General features: G+C 54.5%; 1 protein-coding gene across 5 annotated transcripts; it reads right to left on the reverse strand.

The window, feature by feature from the left end:
• Positions 1 to 53: 53 nt before the first annotated feature.
• Positions 54 to 20,595, reverse strand: PRPF40B (pre-mRNA processing factor 40 homolog B). 5 transcript variants are annotated; one of them, XM_059185432.1, is made up of 26 exons: positions 20,463 to 20,571; positions 14,327 to 14,407; positions 13,419 to 13,562; positions 13,035 to 13,100; positions 12,333 to 12,360; positions 12,077 to 12,102; positions 11,829 to 11,939; positions 11,422 to 11,542; positions 11,313 to 11,337; positions 10,886 to 11,089; positions 10,530 to 10,659; positions 10,383 to 10,447; positions 9,698 to 9,862; positions 9,488 to 9,596; positions 8,956 to 9,106; positions 8,092 to 8,225; positions 7,341 to 7,455; positions 7,106 to 7,197; positions 2,673 to 2,789; positions 2,299 to 2,436; positions 1,995 to 2,090; positions 1,673 to 1,759; positions 1,263 to 1,440; positions 961 to 1,022; positions 704 to 847; positions 54 to 603 (listed from the first exon to the last, which is right to left on the reverse strand). In XM_059185432.1, the coding sequence occupies exons 1-26, from the start codon at positions 20,463 to 20,465 to the stop codon at positions 511 to 513; spliced, it is 2,685 nt and encodes an 894-aa protein (XP_059041415.1). In that variant the 5' UTR covers positions 20,466 to 20,571; the 3' UTR covers positions 54 to 510. The 5 variants fall into 5 exon arrangements, 4 of the variants coding, with proteins under 4 accessions (XP_059041415.1, XP_059041416.1, XP_059041417.1 ...); XM_059185433.1 differs by lacking the exon at positions 20,463 to 20,571 and adding an exon at positions 19,383 to 20,137; XM_059185434.1 differs by lacking the exon at positions 14,327 to 14,407 and having other exon boundaries at positions 20,463 to 20,595.
• Between the last annotated feature and the right edge of the window lie 352 nt (positions 20,596 to 20,947).

A 20,947-nucleotide genomic window follows, 5' to 3' on the forward strand; every position in this document is an offset into this window, starting at 1 on the left:
CCCAGTCTCCAGCATGCCCCAGCAGGATACGGCGAAGAGAAAAGAGCCACTGGCCATGTTATAAATATTATTTAAAAAACAAAAACAAAACAAAACAAAACACACATACACTGGGTCCCGGGGCTGAAGGAAGGAGTGGTGGAGCCCAAGGGCCCAGGCAGGCAGGAGCAGGCACTGATGCTAGAGGCTAAGGACCCCGCCTGTCACCAACCTGTCATTCTTCCCTAGAGGCCCCTTCTCACATTTTCTCTACTGGCACCACCCGCTCCACATGGCATCCCAATCTCTGGTCTGGGGCTGAGGGCAAGGATCGCACTAGTTGCCTGGGAAGTGGAGGACCCTGGAATACCACGAGCAACCTGGGGAGGTGCCAGTCGTGGCGCGTTGGGGGCGGGGCTACTTGAGGAAAAGTGGACACAGACCAGACTAAGAAAGGAGTCTAGTGCAGACAGTGAGGGTGACCGAGGATCCACGGCCTCACACAGACCCGAGGCAGAGTGGCTCGCCGGGTCACTGGTGATCATCCAGCTGCTGCAGGAGTGTCCGCCGCCGCCTTTCCAGCTCACCCTCGCTCAGCTCACTTTCCGACGTGTCCCAGCCCGTCTGGTGGAGCAAAGGCACAGCTCACCCACAGCCTCCGCTGAGGGCCACGGAGGCCTGTGGAGGGTACGGACTGGGCTGGGGCCAGGTGCCTGCCTCTCACCTTCTCCTTCTTGATTCCAAAACCTGGGGAGCGGTTAGGGAGTTCCGCCCGCCGCAGCTCCCTGTCCTTGTCCTGTTCTGGTTCTTTCTCATCACTCTCCTTGCCAGCTTTCTCCTCAGGGTCTGTCTCGCTCTCAGGACTGTTCTGTAAGAGCCCAGACCCCGCCTGCTCAGTTCCTGTGAAGGATAGCCCGGGAGGCGGCTGAAGAGCTCCCTCAGCATAGCAGGGCCCTGAGTAGCAGTCCCTTCTCTACGCACCGACTTGTGTCTTCTCTTCTTAGTTTTCTTTTTTGGTTTCTTGGCTTTCCGAAGGCCATGATCTGGAGATAGAAAATACTTAGTAAGTCCCATGGTGGGGGTGGGAGGGGCTCATTCTTTAGACAGGGAGCTAGATGGGGAAGTCTCTGTTGGTACTGTTTTCCTTCCTTCTCCCAGTTTCTGCAAGGGCAGGGCAGGGCAGTTCTTCCCACTCCGATAGGTACAGACCTCCTCATCCCCTCCACCCTCAGGGTGCTGTCTCCTCTCAACTGAGTCAACCACTCCAACTCCCAATGGCTCACCTGATCCAAGGAGAAGGCGAGAAGATGGGGAGCCCCGTCCTCCAAGGGCAGCACCCCCACTTTCAACCGAATCAAGTGAGGAAGAGGGCTCAGAGCCTGACTCCGAGGGGTTCCGCCTTCTCCGCTTTGGAGGTCGGAGAGATGGCGGGGGCAGCTCCTCCTCTTCTGACTCCGAGCCCTGGGCAGATCAGCACAGACATGTCAGCGTACAGGTTCTCTGGGCCTCCAGAAGCCCTCAAGTCTGGGAACTGGGGACAGAGAGGAGGATCCAGGGCCAAAGGAATTTTCAAATCTCACTCCGAGGAGAAGCGGTATAGGGAAAAAACAAGCAACGTGGTTCCTATTTCCCCAAGACAATCAATCCAGCCCCCCCCCCACTGGCCCAGCATCCCTTTTGCCCACCAACTCACTGAGGGTGAGTGGGAACGCTTCCGATGGTGCTTCTTGCCCTTTCTGCCGTGTTTTCGGCCTTTGGTGTGGAGATGCTGGCATTCAGTCTGGTAGAGGCAAAGGGAGGGGTGAGGAAGGCCCCAGGGTTCACCACAGGATGCACCCTGCACCCAAAAATCTGGTTTTGCCTCAAATGAGGGCCTCAGGCCTCTCTCCAGGCCAACGTCAGACCTCAGGGCAAGGACCGCCCCTGAGGGTAGGAGGCCACTGGGGTCTCTGCTGAGCTGGACAGGCTGCTCATGAGCCTGGCACAGACACATAGAGTCAGAAGCTCTGTCTCACCTCCAGTACCTGCAGGTACTCGCGGAAGAGCCGGATCCGCTCCGACTCCAGGGTGATCTGCTCAAAGGCTGAGTCGCACACAAAGCGCTCACGGACCTTGAACGGGAGAGCACTGCTGATGAGACCAGCCCCGGGCAGGCACGGACACCGCCAGGAGCACAGGGCAGGGCTGGGGCAGAGGAAGGAAGGGGGCCGAAGCTGGCCGCGAGCTGTGCTATGACTGGGGCGGGCCCCCAGTGGTAGAGAAGCACCGCTGCCCTCAGGACCGAGGGGGTAGTGTCTGGTGCCAGGCTGCAGCCCTGACCTCTTCCCAGGCAGTGCCCAGCTCCAGGGCAGGCACGGCCTGTCTCAGCATGCTTCGGAAGGCAGCTTCCCTGCGCCGCATTCTTCGCGCCTCCTCCTTCTCCCGCTCTCTCTCCCGCGCCTCTGCCTTCTCCAGCAGCTGAGGACGGGAAGGAGGCAGAGCAGGGTCACCCAGGAGAGGGGGTGGCCAGGCCCCACTCAGGCACACTGCAGGACATGGGAAGGTGGGGTCTGGGGGCTCCTGCCGCCACTCACTGAACAGAGCAGGGGGATGGGTACAGTCACACAGGGGCAGTGAAAAGGGACAGAACAAGACAAGGGGATAAGTTGGAGACCAGAGCCCTGGCTGCAGCCCCGCCCCGCCCAGGCCCTCACACTATTGAAGGTCAGCTTGATGTTGCCCGCGTCCAGCGCAGCAGCCCTCTTGTCAAAGCTTATGACGTGGGCGAAGTCCTCAAAGGCTGTGTTCACCTCCACGCAGAAGCCCCGGTCCTGTGGGCACAGTGGTGTGTGAAGCAGGGGCCACCATGGGCCCGAGGCCTGAAGCTGGCCTCCGGGGCAGGCAGAGGGTTGGACTACAGGATGGGATGCTCGAGAAGTCCCCCAGCCCCCAGAAGCAACCCATAGGACTCAGATGCACTTCTGAAACCAGGCTGTCCATATCCTCACCATCTGACACCTAAGCCTCCCACGCCTACCCTTGGTCTGGATGTCGCAGGGAGCAGAGGGGGGCACTGGATCACATGGGGGGAGGGCAGAGGGCATGTGTGTGTGTCATGTCTGCTGACGGATGCCTGAGCTTCCCACAAGTAATTCTTTGTTCCTTTGGCTTCAGGCTGGGCCCTACTCAGGCCCTCCTGCTGCTCCGTGACTTCCTTGCATTCTGCCAACATCTGCTGGTCCCATCCTTTGGCTTAGTTCTTGGGTGCTTACTAGCTGCCAGATACTGTGCTGAGTGCTTCACACACCTTATTTCTGTTAATCCTCAGAATCGAAATATAAGCATAGGTCCTGGCCTCCTAATTTTATATGGAAGGAGAAACCAAGGTTTAGAGAAACTTGCACACTTGCCCGCGGTCTCAAAGCTCATTGGTGGGTGACTGAGAACTCTACCCCGGGTCCTATCACCATAGCCATAGTTTGAAGCACTACACCCATGCAGATCCCTCAGTCCTCTGGGGAATTCAAGGCCATCAGGTGTGCAACTCCAGAACACTTAAAAATACCTCCCCTTCTTGAAGCACCTTGGGCCTGGCTCTGAGCTGCTCATCTATGCCTCCCAACACCTCAATAAAGCAGGGGCTTCGGAGCAGTATCTCACTGGGCCCAAGCCGATCTGGAGTTTGCGCCAGTGAAGGCACCAGCCCTGTTCCCTTCCCCTCCCTCCACACAGCATGAACTTGCTCCGGTCCTCCACCTGTGGCGGAATGTGCTCTTCTTGTCGTCTTCGAGAGCATTTCCTCAACCCACACTCTAGCCCTTCTCAAACAGCCCAGTTTCTGTCAGGAGAGTGAAAGCGTCCATCCCACCTCTCTGCTGGCTACTCCCCTCAAACTCGTACCTCACTTGACTGGGAACAGCCTGTCCACCTTGCTCTCACCTTCTTGAAGCTAACAATTTGTGCTGCTTTCCCTTTGGTGCAAAATCTTTAAATGCAGCACAAAGGAAAACGAATCAACATTTAGTGAGCCTGCTATAAGCCCGGCACTTTACAAATATTAGCACTTCCCACAACCATGTGCGTAAATTATTCCTATTCTACAGATGAGGAAACTGAGGCTCAAATTTGGTAAGACTTGCAGAGGTCTAAGCCAGGAGTTACGTGACTCCATTCCACCCTCTTTATAGACACTACTTTCCTCGAAGTGCTCATGTGCTCAGAGACAACTTCCACGGGCCCCTTCTCAGTCCTCACTTGACTGGTCTTTGCACGTGTGCTGCTCCCTTCAACAACCGCCCTCTTGTCTCTCTGACCTCTGACTGCCTCTCTTGCTTGTGCTTGCTCCCCTGAGAATAGCACTTGGTCTTTTCAATCTACATTGTCCCTAGCGACCTCAGCCCCACTTCCCTCCTGATTTTCAGACCCATAATAGGCTGGATGTTTCACAGAAATTTCAAATTCAGCAGACCCCAAAATTATTCATTCCCTGTGAGCCACCCCTCTCCCTACTCCCATGGATCTCGCGGGCCCAGATCTTCTGGCTTCCAGCTGTTCCAAGTCCAAGGCTCTTGCCATTATCCTATAGGGTGAGAGGTGCCCTCACAGTCTGCCCAGCTAGCGGTTGGCCACAGGGGCTCCTGGGCTCATCGGCCTTCTGTAAGCAGGAGCCCAAAAGGGGGAGCGGTGGGGAAACCATGTAAAGAAGCTTGTTTCTCAGGAGATGTGGAGAGACAGGACACAGCAAGGATGAGACTCCTGCAGGCCAGTGGGCAGGACCAGCCACTCTGTGGCTAAAATGTAAGCATCCAATAAAATACAGCTCTCCTGGGATTAAATATTTATACTTTACACAAATGTCCTATTTAAAATGTGGTCTTTGCTGTATTCCTCCCTGCCCCAGGTTACTTTTGAGACTAATTCCCTAAATGGAATTTCTATTCTCTCTCTAGCCCTGTTCCTGCCAAATCCTCCGTAATGGTACCATTGTCCCACCTCTGCCAACTTCAATTCACTTGACTTCTGAGTGACTCCATCCTCCTGATTTTAAAGTTCTCTCTCTCTTTTTTTTTTTACCAGCAGAAATCTTTCTTCCACAAAAATCTTACAGAGAACCTCAGTATATAAAAGAAAAGCTGCTATCCTTAAAAACAGACGAAGGAAGGGTGCCTGGGTGACTCAGAGGGTTAAGCCTCTGCCTTCAGCTCAGGTCATGGTCCCAGGGTCCTGGGATCGAGTCCCACATCAGGCTCTCTGCTCAACAGGAGCCTGCTTCTTTCTCTCCCTCTGCCTGTCATTTCCTCTGTTTGTCCTCTCTCTCTCTCTGGTAAATAAATAAATAAAATCTTTTTAAAAAACAAAACAAACAAAACAGATGAAGAAGCATTAGCTTCCCCCTTTCTTGTCCCAAGGCTCCCCTGAGGAAACTCAGGGGAGGGGATGTGGGTCTCAGAAAAACACAGCTAGAGCACAGCTCTCCCTCATCTGCTGTCTCTGCTGCCTCTGCCGAACTCGTTCACCACCTAGACTGCCTCCCGACTAGCCTCCCTTCTCACCTCCCGAACCTCTAACCTATCCTCCAGAGTCCTGTGCTGCTCCGACTTTCCTACCAAAGGGTCCTAACAGCAGGGGAGGCTCGAGTTCCAGATCTGTTTGAATCACTTGCCACTGTGACTTTTCAGTGTCCTGAGGCTTCAAAAACTGTCCTCCAACTACCTACCTCTACGGACACAAGCACTCAGTCTGAGGGATGCTACTCTATACTCTTACCCCATGGTTCTTCCAAGACATCCTCTGACCACAGCATTCCCTGGCTCCCCATTACTTACAAGATAAAAACCCAACTTCTTATTTTAGTATTCAAGGTATTTTACATCTAGGGCTCTTTCTTTCAGAGAAACAGGAAGCCACAGGACAATAGGGCACGTCTAACCTAATGATAAGAACTTTTAAAACATTACGTTTATATTAAACAGAAAAGTGAAGGGTGTGAAGATGCAACACCTGAATCTGTAAAGCAAAATACGGAACTTCAAAGAAATGCTCTGTGTGCAGTGGGCCATTCCTAGCTTTATTTTTGACCCTTCTTGCCCCAGGTACCAAGTTACTGCCCTTGGTAATTAGGTGTAGGTTGGTGGAAAGTCCTCCATTTTTCAGGTGAGGAAACTGAGGCTCAGAAAGGTTAAATAGTCTGCCGAAGGTGACACAACTAATAAGTGGTTAAGCTGGACTTGTGTCCCAAGCAGCCTGTCTCCACAGTGCTGCTCCTAACTGCTGGGTGTATTGCCTCCCCAGGGCCTTTGCACGTTCTTCACTTCCACCAAGAAATACGCTTTCTCTTTGTTTTTTCCTTCTGAAACACAAGGCTCTCTTAGTGCAGCAATCCCTTTTCCACCTTTCAAGGACATAGACGTTGAGAACTCTCTCTCCAGTCTAAGAGGTCTCTCTCTACAGTCTAAGCAAGGTGCCTGCTCAGCGGTAAGGGGCAGCTGCTTACTGCCACATCAGATGGGTGGCGGGAGCGTGAGGTTAAGGATGGCTTGCCCCTTCTAAAAAGCAGTGGCATCTCAGTCTGAGGCCCTGGAATGCTTTGCAAAACCAGCCCAGTGGTGCTAGATAAGCCATAATTTTAAGAGAACTAAAAGACCCCGATTTTTCTGTACAATCTCCTAATTTTAAAATGTTAACAACAAAGTTGAAATGTTTCCAGGACACTGTACGGGCCAAAGGAATATCTGTGGGCCACCAGTTTATGAGGAGCTATGCCCCTTAATGCTCAGACCTGCCATGCCCTTCTCACACCCTTGCCTCTGCTCCTGTAATACCCCATACCCAGGATGTCAGCCTCCTCCACCTGCTCGTTCTTAAAGGCATAGTGCAAAGTGTCAATTCTGTCGATTCTCATCTCTAATAGCACTTGCCCCTCTCTATAACAGGTCTCATGTTTATCTTCCTATTAGGCCATGAGCTCTTTAGGGACGGAAACCGCATCTTTCTTCTTTGTGTGTTCCCAGTGCAGTCAGGGATCACGGCAGATCTCTGCTGAATGGAGCTACACTGCTTCTGCAAAACAGGACTTAGCAGGGAGTCCTGTCCAGAGAGGCGCCCTGCACCCAATCTGCATCCATCCACAACCCTGGGCCTCCCTCACCTTAAGAATGTCCTTAATGATCTTCTTCTCATCATGGAATCGTGCCTTCAACTCCTCCACATAGAACTTGAACAAGTCCAGAGGGGTGGAGCCTGCGGGGGAGGGAGGGAGGGGGGGCCTGGCGGGCGGCAGCTTCCCAAGGCCTGGGGGAAGGGTCCAGGACAGGGAGTAGGGGTGCAGAGAGGCTGGCAGGGCAGGAAGCCAGGCCAGAGAAGGGGGAGCCTGGCTGCCTTACCCGGCTGGCCCAGCATGTTGGCAAAGCGGACATCAGTGCTGACCGCTGGGTACAGCTCCATCCAGGTGGACATAGAGTGCAGCTGCCCTGTCTCGTGCAGCTCGTCCAGGAAGGTCTGAGTGGGGAGAGGCCAATTACAGGGAGAGGGAAACATGGAGAGAGGCAGAGGCAGAGACTAGGGAGGAAAACAGGGGATGGGAGAGACAATCCCACCTGAGGAAATGCAGGCGAAGGAGGCAGAGATGAAAAGCTACAGATGGTGAGGCAGAGAGCAGCGAAAACAGAGGGAATGTAAATACAGAGAGGGACAGACTCAAACATGACAAGCAGCTGGTCTGGGAGGCAGAGAAATAGGAACTTGTCTGCAGCATGTCCTGCTTGAGGTTTGCTCTCAGCTTCCCAAAGTGTTAGAGTTAAGGAACCCCCACTGCCGCCACCTCCAAGCTGAGGGACAATCGAGCTCTGCCTGTATGGCTCCCCACCAAACGGAAATGAACTTGGCTGAGCTGCCAAGTTGTGCCTTTAGGGTGCTCTCTGCTGGCAGTTTCTGGGTGTTGCATACATCCAGTCTCCCTAGAGGAGCATGGCCCCCAGTTGAAGGGACACAGCAGAAGCAGAGTAGCCTCGTGGAGGTGGCACAGGACCGGGCGGAGATGAAACAACAGGCCTAGCCAAGACAAGGCAGGGCACCAGCGAAGAGATTATGGGCCCCGCCGGAGATGAGCACCTAACCAGCAGGTGGCAAAGATACCTGGAAGGCCTCCCGGTTCTTGCGTTGCTGACGCCGCTCCCGAAGGCGGGCCCGCTCCCGCTCCTCCTCCTCCTCCCTCTCCAACGCTCGGATGTGCTCCTCAAAGCAGATCAGTGCATCTTCCTTGTCCATGTCTAAGCACAGAAAGGAGGCTCAGCAGGTGCTGCAGGAGTGGGGCACCCTCACTGGCCCCAGCACCCACACCCCTACCCCGTGTTTGAGGGTGCTGCCTCAGTAGGTGCCGGGGTCACCCCGGGTGGTGGGGCAAGGGAGCAGGAGCCTCTGTGGGAGAGGAGACTGGAATGGTGGTTCTGGAGGAGGGTTCATTAATACAGGAGAACAAAACTAGCAAGTATTCAGCTCTTGTGAATTCAGTTACTGGAAAGAATCGTATGAAACCAGCAATCTCGGGATCTAATGTTTTATGTTTTACAGAACTGGGAATGGATCAGGCTTTGATGAAAGTTCAGGTCAATTTCTGACATTGCCAATGACTGCAGGCCAATAAGAGCTCATCATGACAACACATGACCAGTGGAGACCCCTGGCATCAAGACAATTTAAGACCATATTCACAGGAGTTGGAAAAATTATCCTCTCCTGGTCCTCTGTTGCCTATCCTAGAGCTCTTCCTCCAAGGATACACAATGTCCAGGTCAACAGTGGACCCCAGAGGGAGGGGAAGGGTGTCCCAGTATTCCAGCATCTCTAGACTCTGAAGAGATACAGGGACAGAGTGAATGCAGAGGACCCCAGACATCCACAAGGGCAGTAAGTGCAGGGGAGCAGTAGGAGGCAGGCCCTGGGCTCCCAGGTCAGTGAGGAAAAGGGAAGGAATGGGCGGGAGTGGAGACCCAGGCTTACTCTGCAGCTGGTGGTCCTGAGCAAAGCTGGGGTTATCCATGAGGTACTGCTGGGCCTGGGACCATGTAGTTTGGAAGTTGACACTACTCATCCCATCCAGGATGCTCTTCAGGGCCTGGATGTTGCGGCGCCGGAGCTGCTTGGCCTGTTCCTGGGGAGCCACAGGGTCAGGGTCAGGGTGAGGTAGGGCAGGTTGGAGCTACTCAGGTGGGCCTGGGCAGAGGAGCATTTGGGGAAAAGCAGGCAGCTAGGGAACCCTAGGAGGGCCAGACTCAAGACTTTCCCGTCCCCAGAAAGGGGAAGGAGCACGGGTTACAGACCAACCCCTCACAGATGCCCTCCTGCCCTCCCACACCGAGGTTGTAGGCCCTGAGCCCCGAGCAGAAGCGGGGGGTGTGCAAGTGCCACACTAGCTTCCAAGGAAGGAGCTGAGACCCTGGGGCAGCTGAGAAATGAATGACCAGGCTCCACAAGGACACAAAGACACAAAAAGCCTGAGGACAGACTGACGGATTTAGCCAGTGACTGTTACCTTCTCCTTCTTGGCCAGGAAGAAGAGGACATCATCATAAACCTCTTTTCGATCCCTCTCAGGGACCACAGCCCACACCTCCAGCTCCCCAAAGGTCTGTTCTGCCCGCCTGTGGAGCATATGGGTCATGGGTAGGCAGGCAGGGGACAGAGACTCTGGGCCCGTATGTTCTCAGGGTTCCCAGACCCCACCCCAGCCCGGCCTCCTGACCGGTAGCGGGTGGTAGAGGTCATGCGTTCGTGCTGCTCCAGGAAATGCTGCAAGGTCTGCTTGGCCTCCTTGGCCCTTAGCCGGGCCTCTTCCTTCTCCTCCTTCTCCCGCTGCGCCTTGTAGGCATTGAATGCCTGCTTTTTCTCACTCAGTTTGGGCAAGGCACTGGGGTGAAGAGGGTGGGAGTTGGGGGCAGGGGGGGAATAGAGGAGTCACCCTGCACAGCCCACCAAGCAGGGTCACGGCACACAGAACTGAGTGAGGGGTCCATGCATGGGAACAGCAGGCTGCAGGGAGGCAAGACGGGTCTCTGGGATGAGAGGAAGGATGGGAGGCAGTGAGGGGAAGACGGGGCTCCAAGACACTAACACCGAGCCCTTTTGCTCTGAGGTTGGTTCTCAAGGTGCATTCAGGCCTCCGCCCTATCCAGCCCCCTTACCCCAATTAATTCAATTCGAATCAATTCAATTCAACAAGCATTTATTGAATGTCTCATATCATATACCTTTCCCCTCCTCCTCCCGAAGGCCCTCCAGCTTCTTTTCCTTGTGCCCTTGCCCTTCTATCACTCTCCTGACTCGGGCCCCCTTGGGGTCAGAGTGTTGAGCTGGGGCTTCTCAGGGAGGCCCTGGCCCAGCTGCTCACACACAGTCTGGAGGGCCTGGCTCCCTCTGCCCAGGCCTACCTGTAACGGGGGTCGGTGACCACCATCTTCATGGCCTGTTCCCACGAGGCATTGGAGGGGACAGCCTAGAATGGAGCAGGCAGGGGTCACGGGGCCTGCCCACCTCCAGCCCCCTCCAGGCCTACCCTGGGAGCCCCATCCCCGCACCTTGTCCCTCAGCAGCTCCTTGAAGGCCTGCTTTGCCTTCTCCCGGTTGCTCCAACTGAGGCCAGACCTCTCTGGTTCTGGCTTTGATTCCTCTTCCTCCTGCTGTGGTGGCTGATGCTGTCCAGCAGCACTGGGGGGCAAAGGGGACTCAGCCACAGCATCTCCCAGGTCCCCCAGCTTTCAGTGCCTATGTGGTCAGAGTACAGCCTGGCTCCCCAGAGCAGCCCCCTTCTGCCCTCCAGAGGTTATGCCCAGATCTTCACACCCTTCCCAAGAGGCCTGGCAGAAGTCAAGGGTTGAACTAGGCAGGGAGCCCGAAGCCAGCATCTGGAATGTCTCAGAGGGGCAGCCCTCACCTGCTGGGGCCCTCCTCTGGCTGCTGCAGAAAACCCTGCTCCACAGGCTGGGCGGCCTCTGACATATCACAATCTTCACTCCCACCTGGCTCAGGCTCTAGAAGGCCCAGGGGCACAGGGGTGGGACCAGGTGGCCCAGGTGGGGGCTCAGGCTGGGGCTGAGGTGGCTGCGGCTGCAAGATCTGGGGCTGCTGTGGCTGTTTCCTGCAGGCGGACCGGAAGAGCAGTGTCCAGGAGCGGAGCAGATAGTGGGACAGTCAGGGACCAGCTGGTCTGTCTGTCCTGTGAAGGACGGGGGCCAGAGCAGGCCACTCCACGTACAGACTGAGCGCTGGCTCTTCCATGGAGTGGGGACCACAGACAAAGGGTCCACTCCCACCCCTCTGCTGGCCCCACGTATAGGGAGATAGGTGGGCAAGTCACTCACCCTGCAGCCTCTTGTTTGACTAGAGCTGCAATGGGAAAAAAATAACATGGTCACAGGGTGGCAAGGGCCACCCCCCAGAAGCGTAGCCCGGGCCCTACCCACTCCTCACCCTCCAGGTCATCCAGGTCCTTGGGCCGGGTCCAGCGAGACTCCTTACTCTGGTTGTTATAGTAGTAAGGTTTGCCCGTGTCTGACTTGTACTCTTTCCAGGGGCACTGGGACAGCAGCAACTGCAAGAGGATGGGTCAGAGGACATCAGTGGGCTGGGCATGCCCCCTAGTGGAGGCACAGTCGGGGGAGCGAAGAGGATCCTGTGAGCAGGGAGTTTTTAGCTATCACCTAGCCTGGCTCAACATGGGGGAAGATATACTTCCTGAGATCCTAGGGAGCCTGGGGCAATGGTCAAGGATCTTGGGATCAGAGGAATCATGTGTATAATTAAAGACTCAGGGGAGGCCAAGGACTTGGAAGGGTCAGGGAAGCTGAAAGGAAGGGCCAAACAGCCCTGTTCAGGACCTCTGCCTTGGACTTGAGAGCGCTGGGCTTCTCCCACACAGACTGCTTGTCGTCAGCATTGTAGTAGTAGACGCGTCCATCAGGAGCCACATGCTCACTCCACAGGGCCCTCTGGGAGGGGAGGGGGCACAGAATGGTGGTCAAGGCCCCATCCCCAGAGCTTCTCCTCCTTACCCCAAAGACTTAACCATCAGCTTCCCCAACTTTCAGCTTTTCTACCCAGAGACCCCTGAGCTGGAAGAACTCACCGGAGGGCCTGTCCCAGCCACAGCAGCTAGAAAAAAAAAGTCAAGGGAAATGTTAAGTCCTTGCCCCAACCCCCATTTTATCCCACCTATTCCTCCCCTACTCCATCCCCAATAAATATCCCCTGGTCCCATCAACATCCCAGGCTCCCTGGCATCCCAACAGGCATGATCCAGGGTGGGCTCTAGTCCACGGTCCCCTCTCCCCTGTACCCCCCAACCTCCGAGCCTGGGGGGAGCAGACCCCCAGAAGACTCACAGCTGGCTGTGTCCGCACCCGGAGCCGTCTGCCGAAGAAAGAGGAGGGGGAAGGGTTGGGGCCAAGCCCAGCGGCCCCCAGGACCCAGGCCATGGGGGATGAAGAAGCAGGCCAGGCCAGGATCCGTGTGTCCTGCTCCCAGGGACCTCTGCCCCCTAACAGGCATCCCCCACCCTCTGGGGCCGTGGCTGTAGGATCCTAAGGGGAATCGCACAGCAGCTGTCCTTGGTTTTCCTCAAGTGAGAGCATTCTGTCGAGTCCACCTCCGAGGCCCCTCTTCCACAGCAGATGCCAACCACTACATCCTACCCAGACTCTACTACAATGAGCAATGGCACCAGAAGGTTTGGTGAGATCCCCAGGTGCTGCTGCTTCCACCAGAGACAGAAAAGGTGTGAGGGGGGACTGTATTCAAGTGTCCGCAGTGCCAGCTCTGTGAGGGCAAGCAGTGTCAGCCATGAATGTGTTCCTTCAGGGAGCCGGGCCCAGCAAGGACAAAAGAGTAACATGTCTTTGGGGGTGAGTGAGAAACTACAAGAGCAGAGTATGTGGCCAGAGAGGAGGACCTGAGTGTGGGGAGTGCCGCTGGGACCGGGACGGAACCAAAGAGAAGAAGGAAAGGATGGAGGCCGCATCCCTGTCCTCCGAGTCAGACCCGCAGGGCTGCGGGGCCTGCTTCCTGCCAGCCCCCCTCGTGCTTACCGCTGCAGTGACAGGCACCGCTGGCATCAGCATTCCTGGCATCATGGGAGGTACCATTCCTGGTATCTGGGGACACAAAGAAGATAAAAAACAACTACCGAGGTCAGGGCAGGCAGAGACAAGGCAGGTTCCCGAGAGATACCCTTTGGGGCCATGACCTTCGCATGGTCCCCTGCTCCGCCTTAGACAATCTCTAGGTTCTAGGCTCTCAGCCCCACCACAGAGTTTCCTCCCGTCACGCAGTGGACAAATCCACATGGGCCTGGCCAAAGCTCCCTCCCTTCTCTCCCTACTTCCTGAAGTCCAGATGCCCCTTCTCCCCTCCACCCCTAGCCGGACTCACGGGGTCTTCTGAGGCACTTCTGGGGCAGAAGGAAGGATTACCTGCGTGAGTGGTGGTGGCGCCCCCATTGGTGGAAGTATTGGGGGCATGATGCCAGGCGGCATTGGGGGGATGGCTGGTGGTCTCTGACTCATGGGGGGTAGTCCCATCGGAGGAAAGGGTGGGGGAATTCCTGGAGGGGGCATCTGGAAGTGAGGAAAGGAAGGGACACTGAGTAGAGAAGACCCCACCTTGGACCGGTCAGGGAATATCCACCTGTCTCCCGCCTTCTCAACTCCCCGTACCGCCTGGCTCTGAGGCAATTCCAAGGCTTTAGCTTAAGAAGAGCAAAGCATGAAACTGCCTGCTCCCCACCACTGAAAAAGACTGAAAATTGGGGGGGGGGGGTCTTCTGGGTCTAAGAGGCAAGCACCACAGCTTCTTCAGAGGTAGGGAAGGGAGAGGGGAAACGTCTAACTGCCACCAGACCGCGGCTGGAGGGCTCCATCCCTTGAGCAACTCTCCCCAAAGAGGCCTCTCAGAGGCAGGATTCCAGGTCCCCAGACCCCCCAGTCCCCTGCCTCCCATCCCTTTTTCTCCAGTTCAATGACCACCAGCTGCTACTTCAGCCTGACTTCAGTGGCATGTTGAAAGAACAGAGAAGGAGTAGTGAAAGAGAAAGGCAGCCCCACCATGCGCTTACACTAAGAGGGTCTCTTCCCTTCCACTTCTCTTACCCCAGCCCGTGTGTCCCAAGGACAAAAAGACAAAGGGGGAGCTGTCAACTTGACGGACAGGGAGCTTGACAGCAGCTCCTCCCACCCCCATGCCCAAGCAACACTACCCCTTTTCCAAGGGTGGCAGAGGAAGCAGGACACAAAACCGTGCTGGCAATGCAGCAGTGCTAGGGACCGGGGAAATCGGGGTGCAGGCTGGAAAAGCCAAGCCCAGGGAAAGACATAAAACTTACGAAGGGTGGTGGCATCATGGGGGGCCCCGGTGGGAAGGGGGCAGGCGCTGCTGGGGGCCGGGGACCAGAATCGGGAACCGACTGTTGAGGGAGAGAAAAGTCATAGGACCCAGGATGGGCAAAGAGATGGGCTTTTGCAAAAGGGAAGCAGAGCGATGAGGATGAAAAAGGAGCACAAAGTTCAGAGGAAGGGTCTCCTGGCCCGGTTTCCTGCCCACACCCAGCTCCGAGCCCTGGCTAAGTCTGCTCTCTTCTACCAGCCAAGAGCCAGGCTGCCGGTCCCCTTCCACATGGTCTTTATCGCACCAGAGCCCCAGAACAGATGAGGGCGGCTGGACTATAGGCCCAGTGTGGCTTTTCCCAGGGCTTTGCATCCATTCTCCTATCTGTGAGCAAGGCTGGGCCTCCCTCAAGCCTTAAACAGAGGTCTCTCATTCCCAAAATAGCCAGGGAGGAAGTGACCTTTCCCGTCCCCCTACCTGAATTCACTGTTAGAGTCAACCCCAAAGCCCTCTAAGCCCAAACAGTCACCACACCTTAAGCACTAGCCTCCCACTCTCTTCACTGTGGGCACCCCCCAACTGGCCTCATCTTTACTCCCTTGCTCACTCTGACACCTCCCACTCCCCATGACCTGCTCCTCAGCAGCTCTACCCTTTTCCCCTACAGATCCCGACCTCCTCTCCCTATGGCTGAGACTTTGAACAGCTTGGTCTCCCTGCCCTACGCCTACTAGCCACCTCATCCCATCCTGCCGTTGTTGCCTTAAATACCACGTGCTCCCAAGAGCATTCCCGACCACTGAATTTATTCTCTATCTGATGCCCTTCTTAGTTTCCTGGTGTATAGGGTTTCGTAATTACTATGTTTTGCCTTACATGTGTAGTAACATTCCATGAGGACAGGGATTTGTAGGACTTGTTGAAAGCTGGACTCCTGGTACCTGCCCCAGTGTCTGGCACATAATGGGTACTCAATAAATATTGAATGAATGCAAGAAGGGACAAAGAAAGGACCAAACACTCCCAATTCTAACACCTTATCTATAAATATAGCCAAATTCATCCCACAGATATGGTCAGAATGATGCATATACAATGTTTCCAGTCCAGCATTATTCGTAAAAACAGAAGACTGGCATCAGCCTATATACCCGTCACTAACTATTAAATTATACACAAACATAAAATGGAATACTATGCAGTCATTAAAAAAGAATGAAGCCATTCATGGTCTTGATAGGAGCAATCTCCAAGATCCATTAAAAAGTGGAAAAAAATGCAAAGTGCAGCAAAGTGTGATCATTTGTATCAAAACTGGAGAGAAAAGAGGACATACAAGAAAGAAATCAGTAGAAGGGAGACGGAGGTGGGAAAGGAACCTTCTCGCTGTACATATGCCCTTCTGTAACTTTTGAATATGCATCCATGTGACTATATTACCCATTCAAAAAAAAAATCTTTTTAAGTAAACTGAGGCTTCAAGATGCAGCTAAAAGGCCCTGTCCTTCCTCCTTTTGCTCGATGGTTAGAGGGTATCAGGGAGGAGTTCTAGGGAAAGGTGGTAGCTGGCTGAGAAGACACCCCACTGATGCCCAAATTCCCTACCTACCCAGTGACCCCCTCCACTGAGAAGGCTTGGCATTGAAAGATGCTTTCTAATCTCTACCTCCTGTAGTATCTGTCCTGCCTCTGTTCCCACCCATCTTGTCCTAAAGAGAGAAGGGTAAGCCACACTATTCCACCCAGAATCACCTTTCTCAGGGTTCAACTGCTCCAGCCCTGTATTCAGACCTGCCCCAACCAAGACTGTCCTTAGCATGGGAAGTCTGAAATTCACCAATGTGGGAGGAAATCCAATTCTCTGTGCCATGCTTACCCACCTCAAGCTGCCTTAGGGTCCTCTCTGACCTCCCAGATGCTACGTAACCATCTCTCTGGGTCCTACCAGGTTCCAGAGTTGCCCATCTGAGGCTGGCACCACAGTCCATACAGCTGTCTAAGTTAGAAACTGGTGAGTCATTCTCCACACCTCCCTCTTGTCAATACGTCACTAAGTCCTGCTAATTGTACCTTGTACACATTTCTTGAATCCATCCACCCCTCTCTCGTTTTCATTTGACCTTCTGTTGTAGTCTCCCCACATCCACTACAAGCTCATCAAAATGCACCTCAGATCATGTTACTCCCTGCTTAAAATTCTTCAATGGCTCCCACTGTCCTTACGGTAGAGACCAAAACTCCTCCCCAAGGCCTGGAAGGCTGTGGGAGGTCTGCTTCTCAACTGCCTTGCCAGCTTCATCCATGTTGAGTTCCTGAGTGTGTGCTCTGGCCACACTCACCATCTCCCAGTTCTCCCACCTCCGGCCTTCATTTCTGCCTGCCACAATTTCCTGCCGATCCTATACACCTAGCCTACAGGTCTCACATCTACCAGCCATTACCTCCTGGGAGGAAAGGCTTCCTCCCAGGCCAGTGGTATAGGCTTAAGTCAGAGCCCTCTTTTATAGGCTCGTGTACCACGCACCCTTCCCTTCAGCAATTACCCACTGGACGTTTACAGTTACTCCCACGATGCTGACTGTCCCATTATTTTATGTGGCCACTAATAAAAAACAAATGCCACTACTTAAATTATGATACTGCAACGATTTTAAGAGGTCTTGACAAGAAATGTTAAAATGTGAGTCTTAGGGTCAATGAAATTGCTGCCTCCACCAGATCTTACATTTAAAGGGGCAGGGACTTGGCCTGTTTTGGCTCACCCTGATCTCCTAGCCCCACTGTATTTTCCTCACTGCCCCAGACTGGAACATAGAAGGTGTTAGTATTTATTGACTTGATGGTCTTGGCAGGTCCCACAAAACACAGCCACTGGTAAGGCCTAGGAGTTATTCAGAGAACACAGAATGTCAGAGATGGAGGGGACTCTGGTGACCACCCAAGGGAGTTTCCTTTTTCAGATGAGAAAACTAAGGGAAATTATCAGTCCCAGGCTCCATCGTGGTCAGGGACAGAGCCAGGACTGGGTCCATTCTCCTCTTCAGTCATCCTCAGCACTGTCCTTGCCACAAGGAAGCGGTCTGTTTTTTTCACTCCGCATATTCCCTGCTTCCCATGTGGTAAAATCAGCAAGAATCCAAACTCTTCCTTGAGAATTAGTGGTGGCTCCCTATCGCTCACCCTACAGAATCTCACCTAACATTGCCTTTCAACAGACCTGTCTACTCTTGGCTCAGCCTGACTCAGTGGCTTCCCTCCTCTCTGCACAGCAATTGTTAGATTACACCCTATGTTCCTCTTACTCTACTGTCTCTCACTTTGCTCAAGATGATCCAGTATTCACCCCCTTCAGATTACCTTTATGATTATCCTCCACACATACACATACTCCTACCTCCTTGTGTCCCCTCGGGATAAAGGCAGCACTACTAGGCACTGATGACATGCTACTCTGTGGATGTTTGCTGGGTGTTTCCCACAGGTCCGCCTGTCTCTCTACGTGGGAGGAGATTTCTCCATATTGGGGGATTATGTTTTCTCCTTTTAAGCCTCCTCTTGAGTGTCTAGTCAGGACCCTGCATACAAAGTGCTGTGATAGAATGCAGACTCATCCTTAACCTTACTCGATTTTTGCATCCTGGAAAATCCCAGAACAGGCAAACGTGTGCAGGTGCACCCATGTACCCACGTACAGTTGTATAAAATTCTCTGGGTAAAGGTGGCCTGTAATGAGATGGACGGCCCGCCAGAGGCTGTCTGTATAGCTGGGGAAAGAAAACTGGAATCAAATACTGGCACGGGAAAACCTAAATAGTGAAAAACTCACTGTATAGGACATCTATAACTTGGTGTATGTGCCGCTGAAGCGAGCACTGTCCATCTTTAACTTGGAATGGAGACCCCTGGCCAGGATCCAGATGCTGGACTCTTTTGGACAGTTCCCGCAGAGGACAGAGCAAAGGAATGAACATAAACTACCATGGGACTTCCGCGGCCCTCCCTTCCCTGAGCTTCCCCTGTGCAATGTGTATACTTTTCTTCCTAAAACACCCCTGCCCCTCTCTCACTTGCTGCAGTGCCTGGACAAGTGCGGGTCTCATTACACTTTGGGGCGAGACTGAACTCGTGTGACAGAGGGATACAGGAAATGGGCTGAAAGAGCAGATCTATGTCTTCCCTGGAACAAAAACACATCTGTGGGCTGGAGAGAGATGAAGAAACCACTGATCATCTTATCATCATGAGCTCACCTGTACCAGTGGAAGGACACAACACCCCCCACCACCACCACCAAAGGTGCAATCAATTCTTCTGAGCCTTCTAAGCTGCAGCTCAGAACTAAAGACTCAGAAGAAAGAATAAAAGGGGGGAAAGAACAAGAATGGAGAGACGGAAGAAAGAGCAAGGAAAGAGGGAATAGTTAACAACTAATATTTATTGAGTGCTTATTATGGGCCAGATATCATGCCACTCATTTAATCCTTGCAACCATCTAAAAGGTTATTATGGTCCCCATTTTATAAATAAAGAAAGTGAGGTTCAGAGAGATTAATTTGAGCAAGGTTCCAAAGGATTAAACGGCAGAGGCAGGTTTGGAATCCACGCAGCCTGACCCCAAAGCTTTCAACTACTCCACAAAGCTGTCTCCCAGCTAGGGTGATGGTGCCACAGCTATTTCTCACAAACTGATTCTCCTGTTTTCTTTTCACCCTAATCCACACACTATCCTGAAATCCTCCAGGTGATCCCAAGGATGGTCTGGTCTGACTCATTCCCTAAAGGGATTTGTGTTGGGACAATGAAAGCTGGAAGGCACACTTCTCAGAACGGTGAGAGAAGGTACCTCTCAGAAAGGGTACCTGTTATCAAAAAGAAAAACAGCATGGAGGCCAAGAGACCAGCTAATTCCCCTGCAGTCAACCCTTACTTGCTGCCCTGCTTCAGCTGCCCCAAACAGTGCCAGGCCCTCCGTTTTCAAGACCATCCTAATCCCCAATCCTCTACATCAGCCTTAGTATATTCCTCCCTCTCCCCAAAGATATTGGCTGTCTTACTAGAAAAGAGCTTCCATTGCTTCTCTCTGTCCTGCCATCTCCTCAGAATGAAGACCTCATTCTGGTTTTCATTTTCTTGGGTTAGGTCTCTACCTCCTCGGCCACTTCCAGAGTTCTTCCATCCCTCCGATAGGATGCCAGAGGCGCTGGCTAGCCTGCTCCAGCCCTGCAGGCTTTGTGCCTACCATCCCCCACATCCCTGGGGATTTTCTGCAGCCCCAGCTGAAGGCCTGGCTTCCATCGTCAGCCTGATTTCCCTTGCTTCCCCACATCCTAGAACCCATTCTCCTGAACTCTCTCCTGAGGAACCACCCCATTTCGAAGCTGGAAAGGACGTGTGGTATCATTCTCATGCATTTTCCTTGTCTGTTTGTTTTTTTAAATCGATGGGGTATCTGAGGCCCAAGGAAAGGTAGTGACTTGCCCAAGGTCACACAGAGTTGTTAACACAGTTTGTTGATGGCAGAGCCAGGGTTGGGATCAAGGGTCCTCTGTTTTTTCATTTCTTGGGCTATCCGGGACTAGATGGGGACCTTAGCCTCTCTTTCCTCAGGAGACAATGCCCTCTCCTCACCTCACGACACAATGAGGGGAAAACGAAGGAGGGGGGTCTCCAAGTGATCTTATGGGGAGTCCAGGGCTTCCAAAGGGAACAAGCACTGGGTCTGAGGTGGGGCGGTTGCACGCCAAATACCCAACAAGGGGAAACTGGCCCCCCAGCTCTCCCCTTGTCCCTCAGTTCCCACATTCCCGCCCCCTCTCCTTTCCTGACCTTTCTTCACAAACCCACCCTTATCTTCTCCCCTTCCTCCTCAACCAGTCCCGCAACTCTAGCTCCCCTCAACCCCCCCTCTACCCCACCCCCGCCATCCTCCATCATGGCCTCCCCGCCCCTTCTCCCCCAAATCCCCGCTCCCCTCCCCCTCCCGGGCTCCCTTTCCCAACCTCTCGTGCCCCTCGCCCTCCCCCGGGGTCCCGGGTACCCCCGGCGGCCTCCCCGGCCCCCCGGCCCCGGCCCGGGCCGCCGGGGGCGCTGTGGGACCGCCCCGGGCCCCCTCCACCCCCGCGCGGGGACGTTACCATGCCAGAGCCTCCGAGCAGCTGGGCCGGCTCGGCCCACCCGCCAGTAAAAGACGCTCTGATTGGCCGAGCCGCAACCGGGAAGGCGGGGCCAGTGGGGGGTCGCACCCCTTGGTGGCCGGGGCTCCGGTAGCGCCCGCGGACTAGCCGGGCCCTGCACCGGCCCGGAGCGCCCCGGCCCGGCCCCGCCCCCGGCGCGGACAGCTAGACCCCGCCCTCGCGCCTCCAGGTCCGGGGCCCGCCCACGGGGGGCGGGGCGCGCTGCCGGGCTCTTGACGCGCGGCTAGAGCCGCAGAAGCCTGGCATCCCTAAGCGGCTAGAGCGCGCGTCCGGGGCCGGCTCCGCGCGTCTGCAACTCTCCTGCCTTCCCGCCCTTCCCACCGGCCGCCTCCAGACCTGGGCCCCCAGCTTGCCCGGCCTTTGCGGATCAGCCGGTGCGTCCGCCGCGCATGGGCTCTCGGAGCGCCTGGATCCCGCGCGCTCGC

This window comes from Mustela lutreola, chromosome 8 (genome assembly GCF_030435805.1).
Source record: "Mustela lutreola isolate mMusLut2 chromosome 8, mMusLut2.pri, whole genome shotgun sequence".
NCBI lineage: Eukaryota > Metazoa > Chordata > Mammalia > Carnivora > Mustelidae > Mustela > Mustela lutreola.

Bases quoted from the DNA above. Each gene is read 5' to 3' on its own strand.
- PRPF40B (XM_059185432.1), bottom strand. The intron at 2,437-2,672 runs GTGAGGGCCTGG...TCCCGTCCTCAG, and splicing joins TCAAGCTGACCTTCAATAGT to CTGCTGGAGAAGGCAGAGGC. The intron at 1,441-1,672 runs GTGAGTTGGTGG...TGATCTGCCCAG, and splicing joins AGCGTTCCCACTCACCCTCA to GGCTCGGAGTCAGAAGAGGA.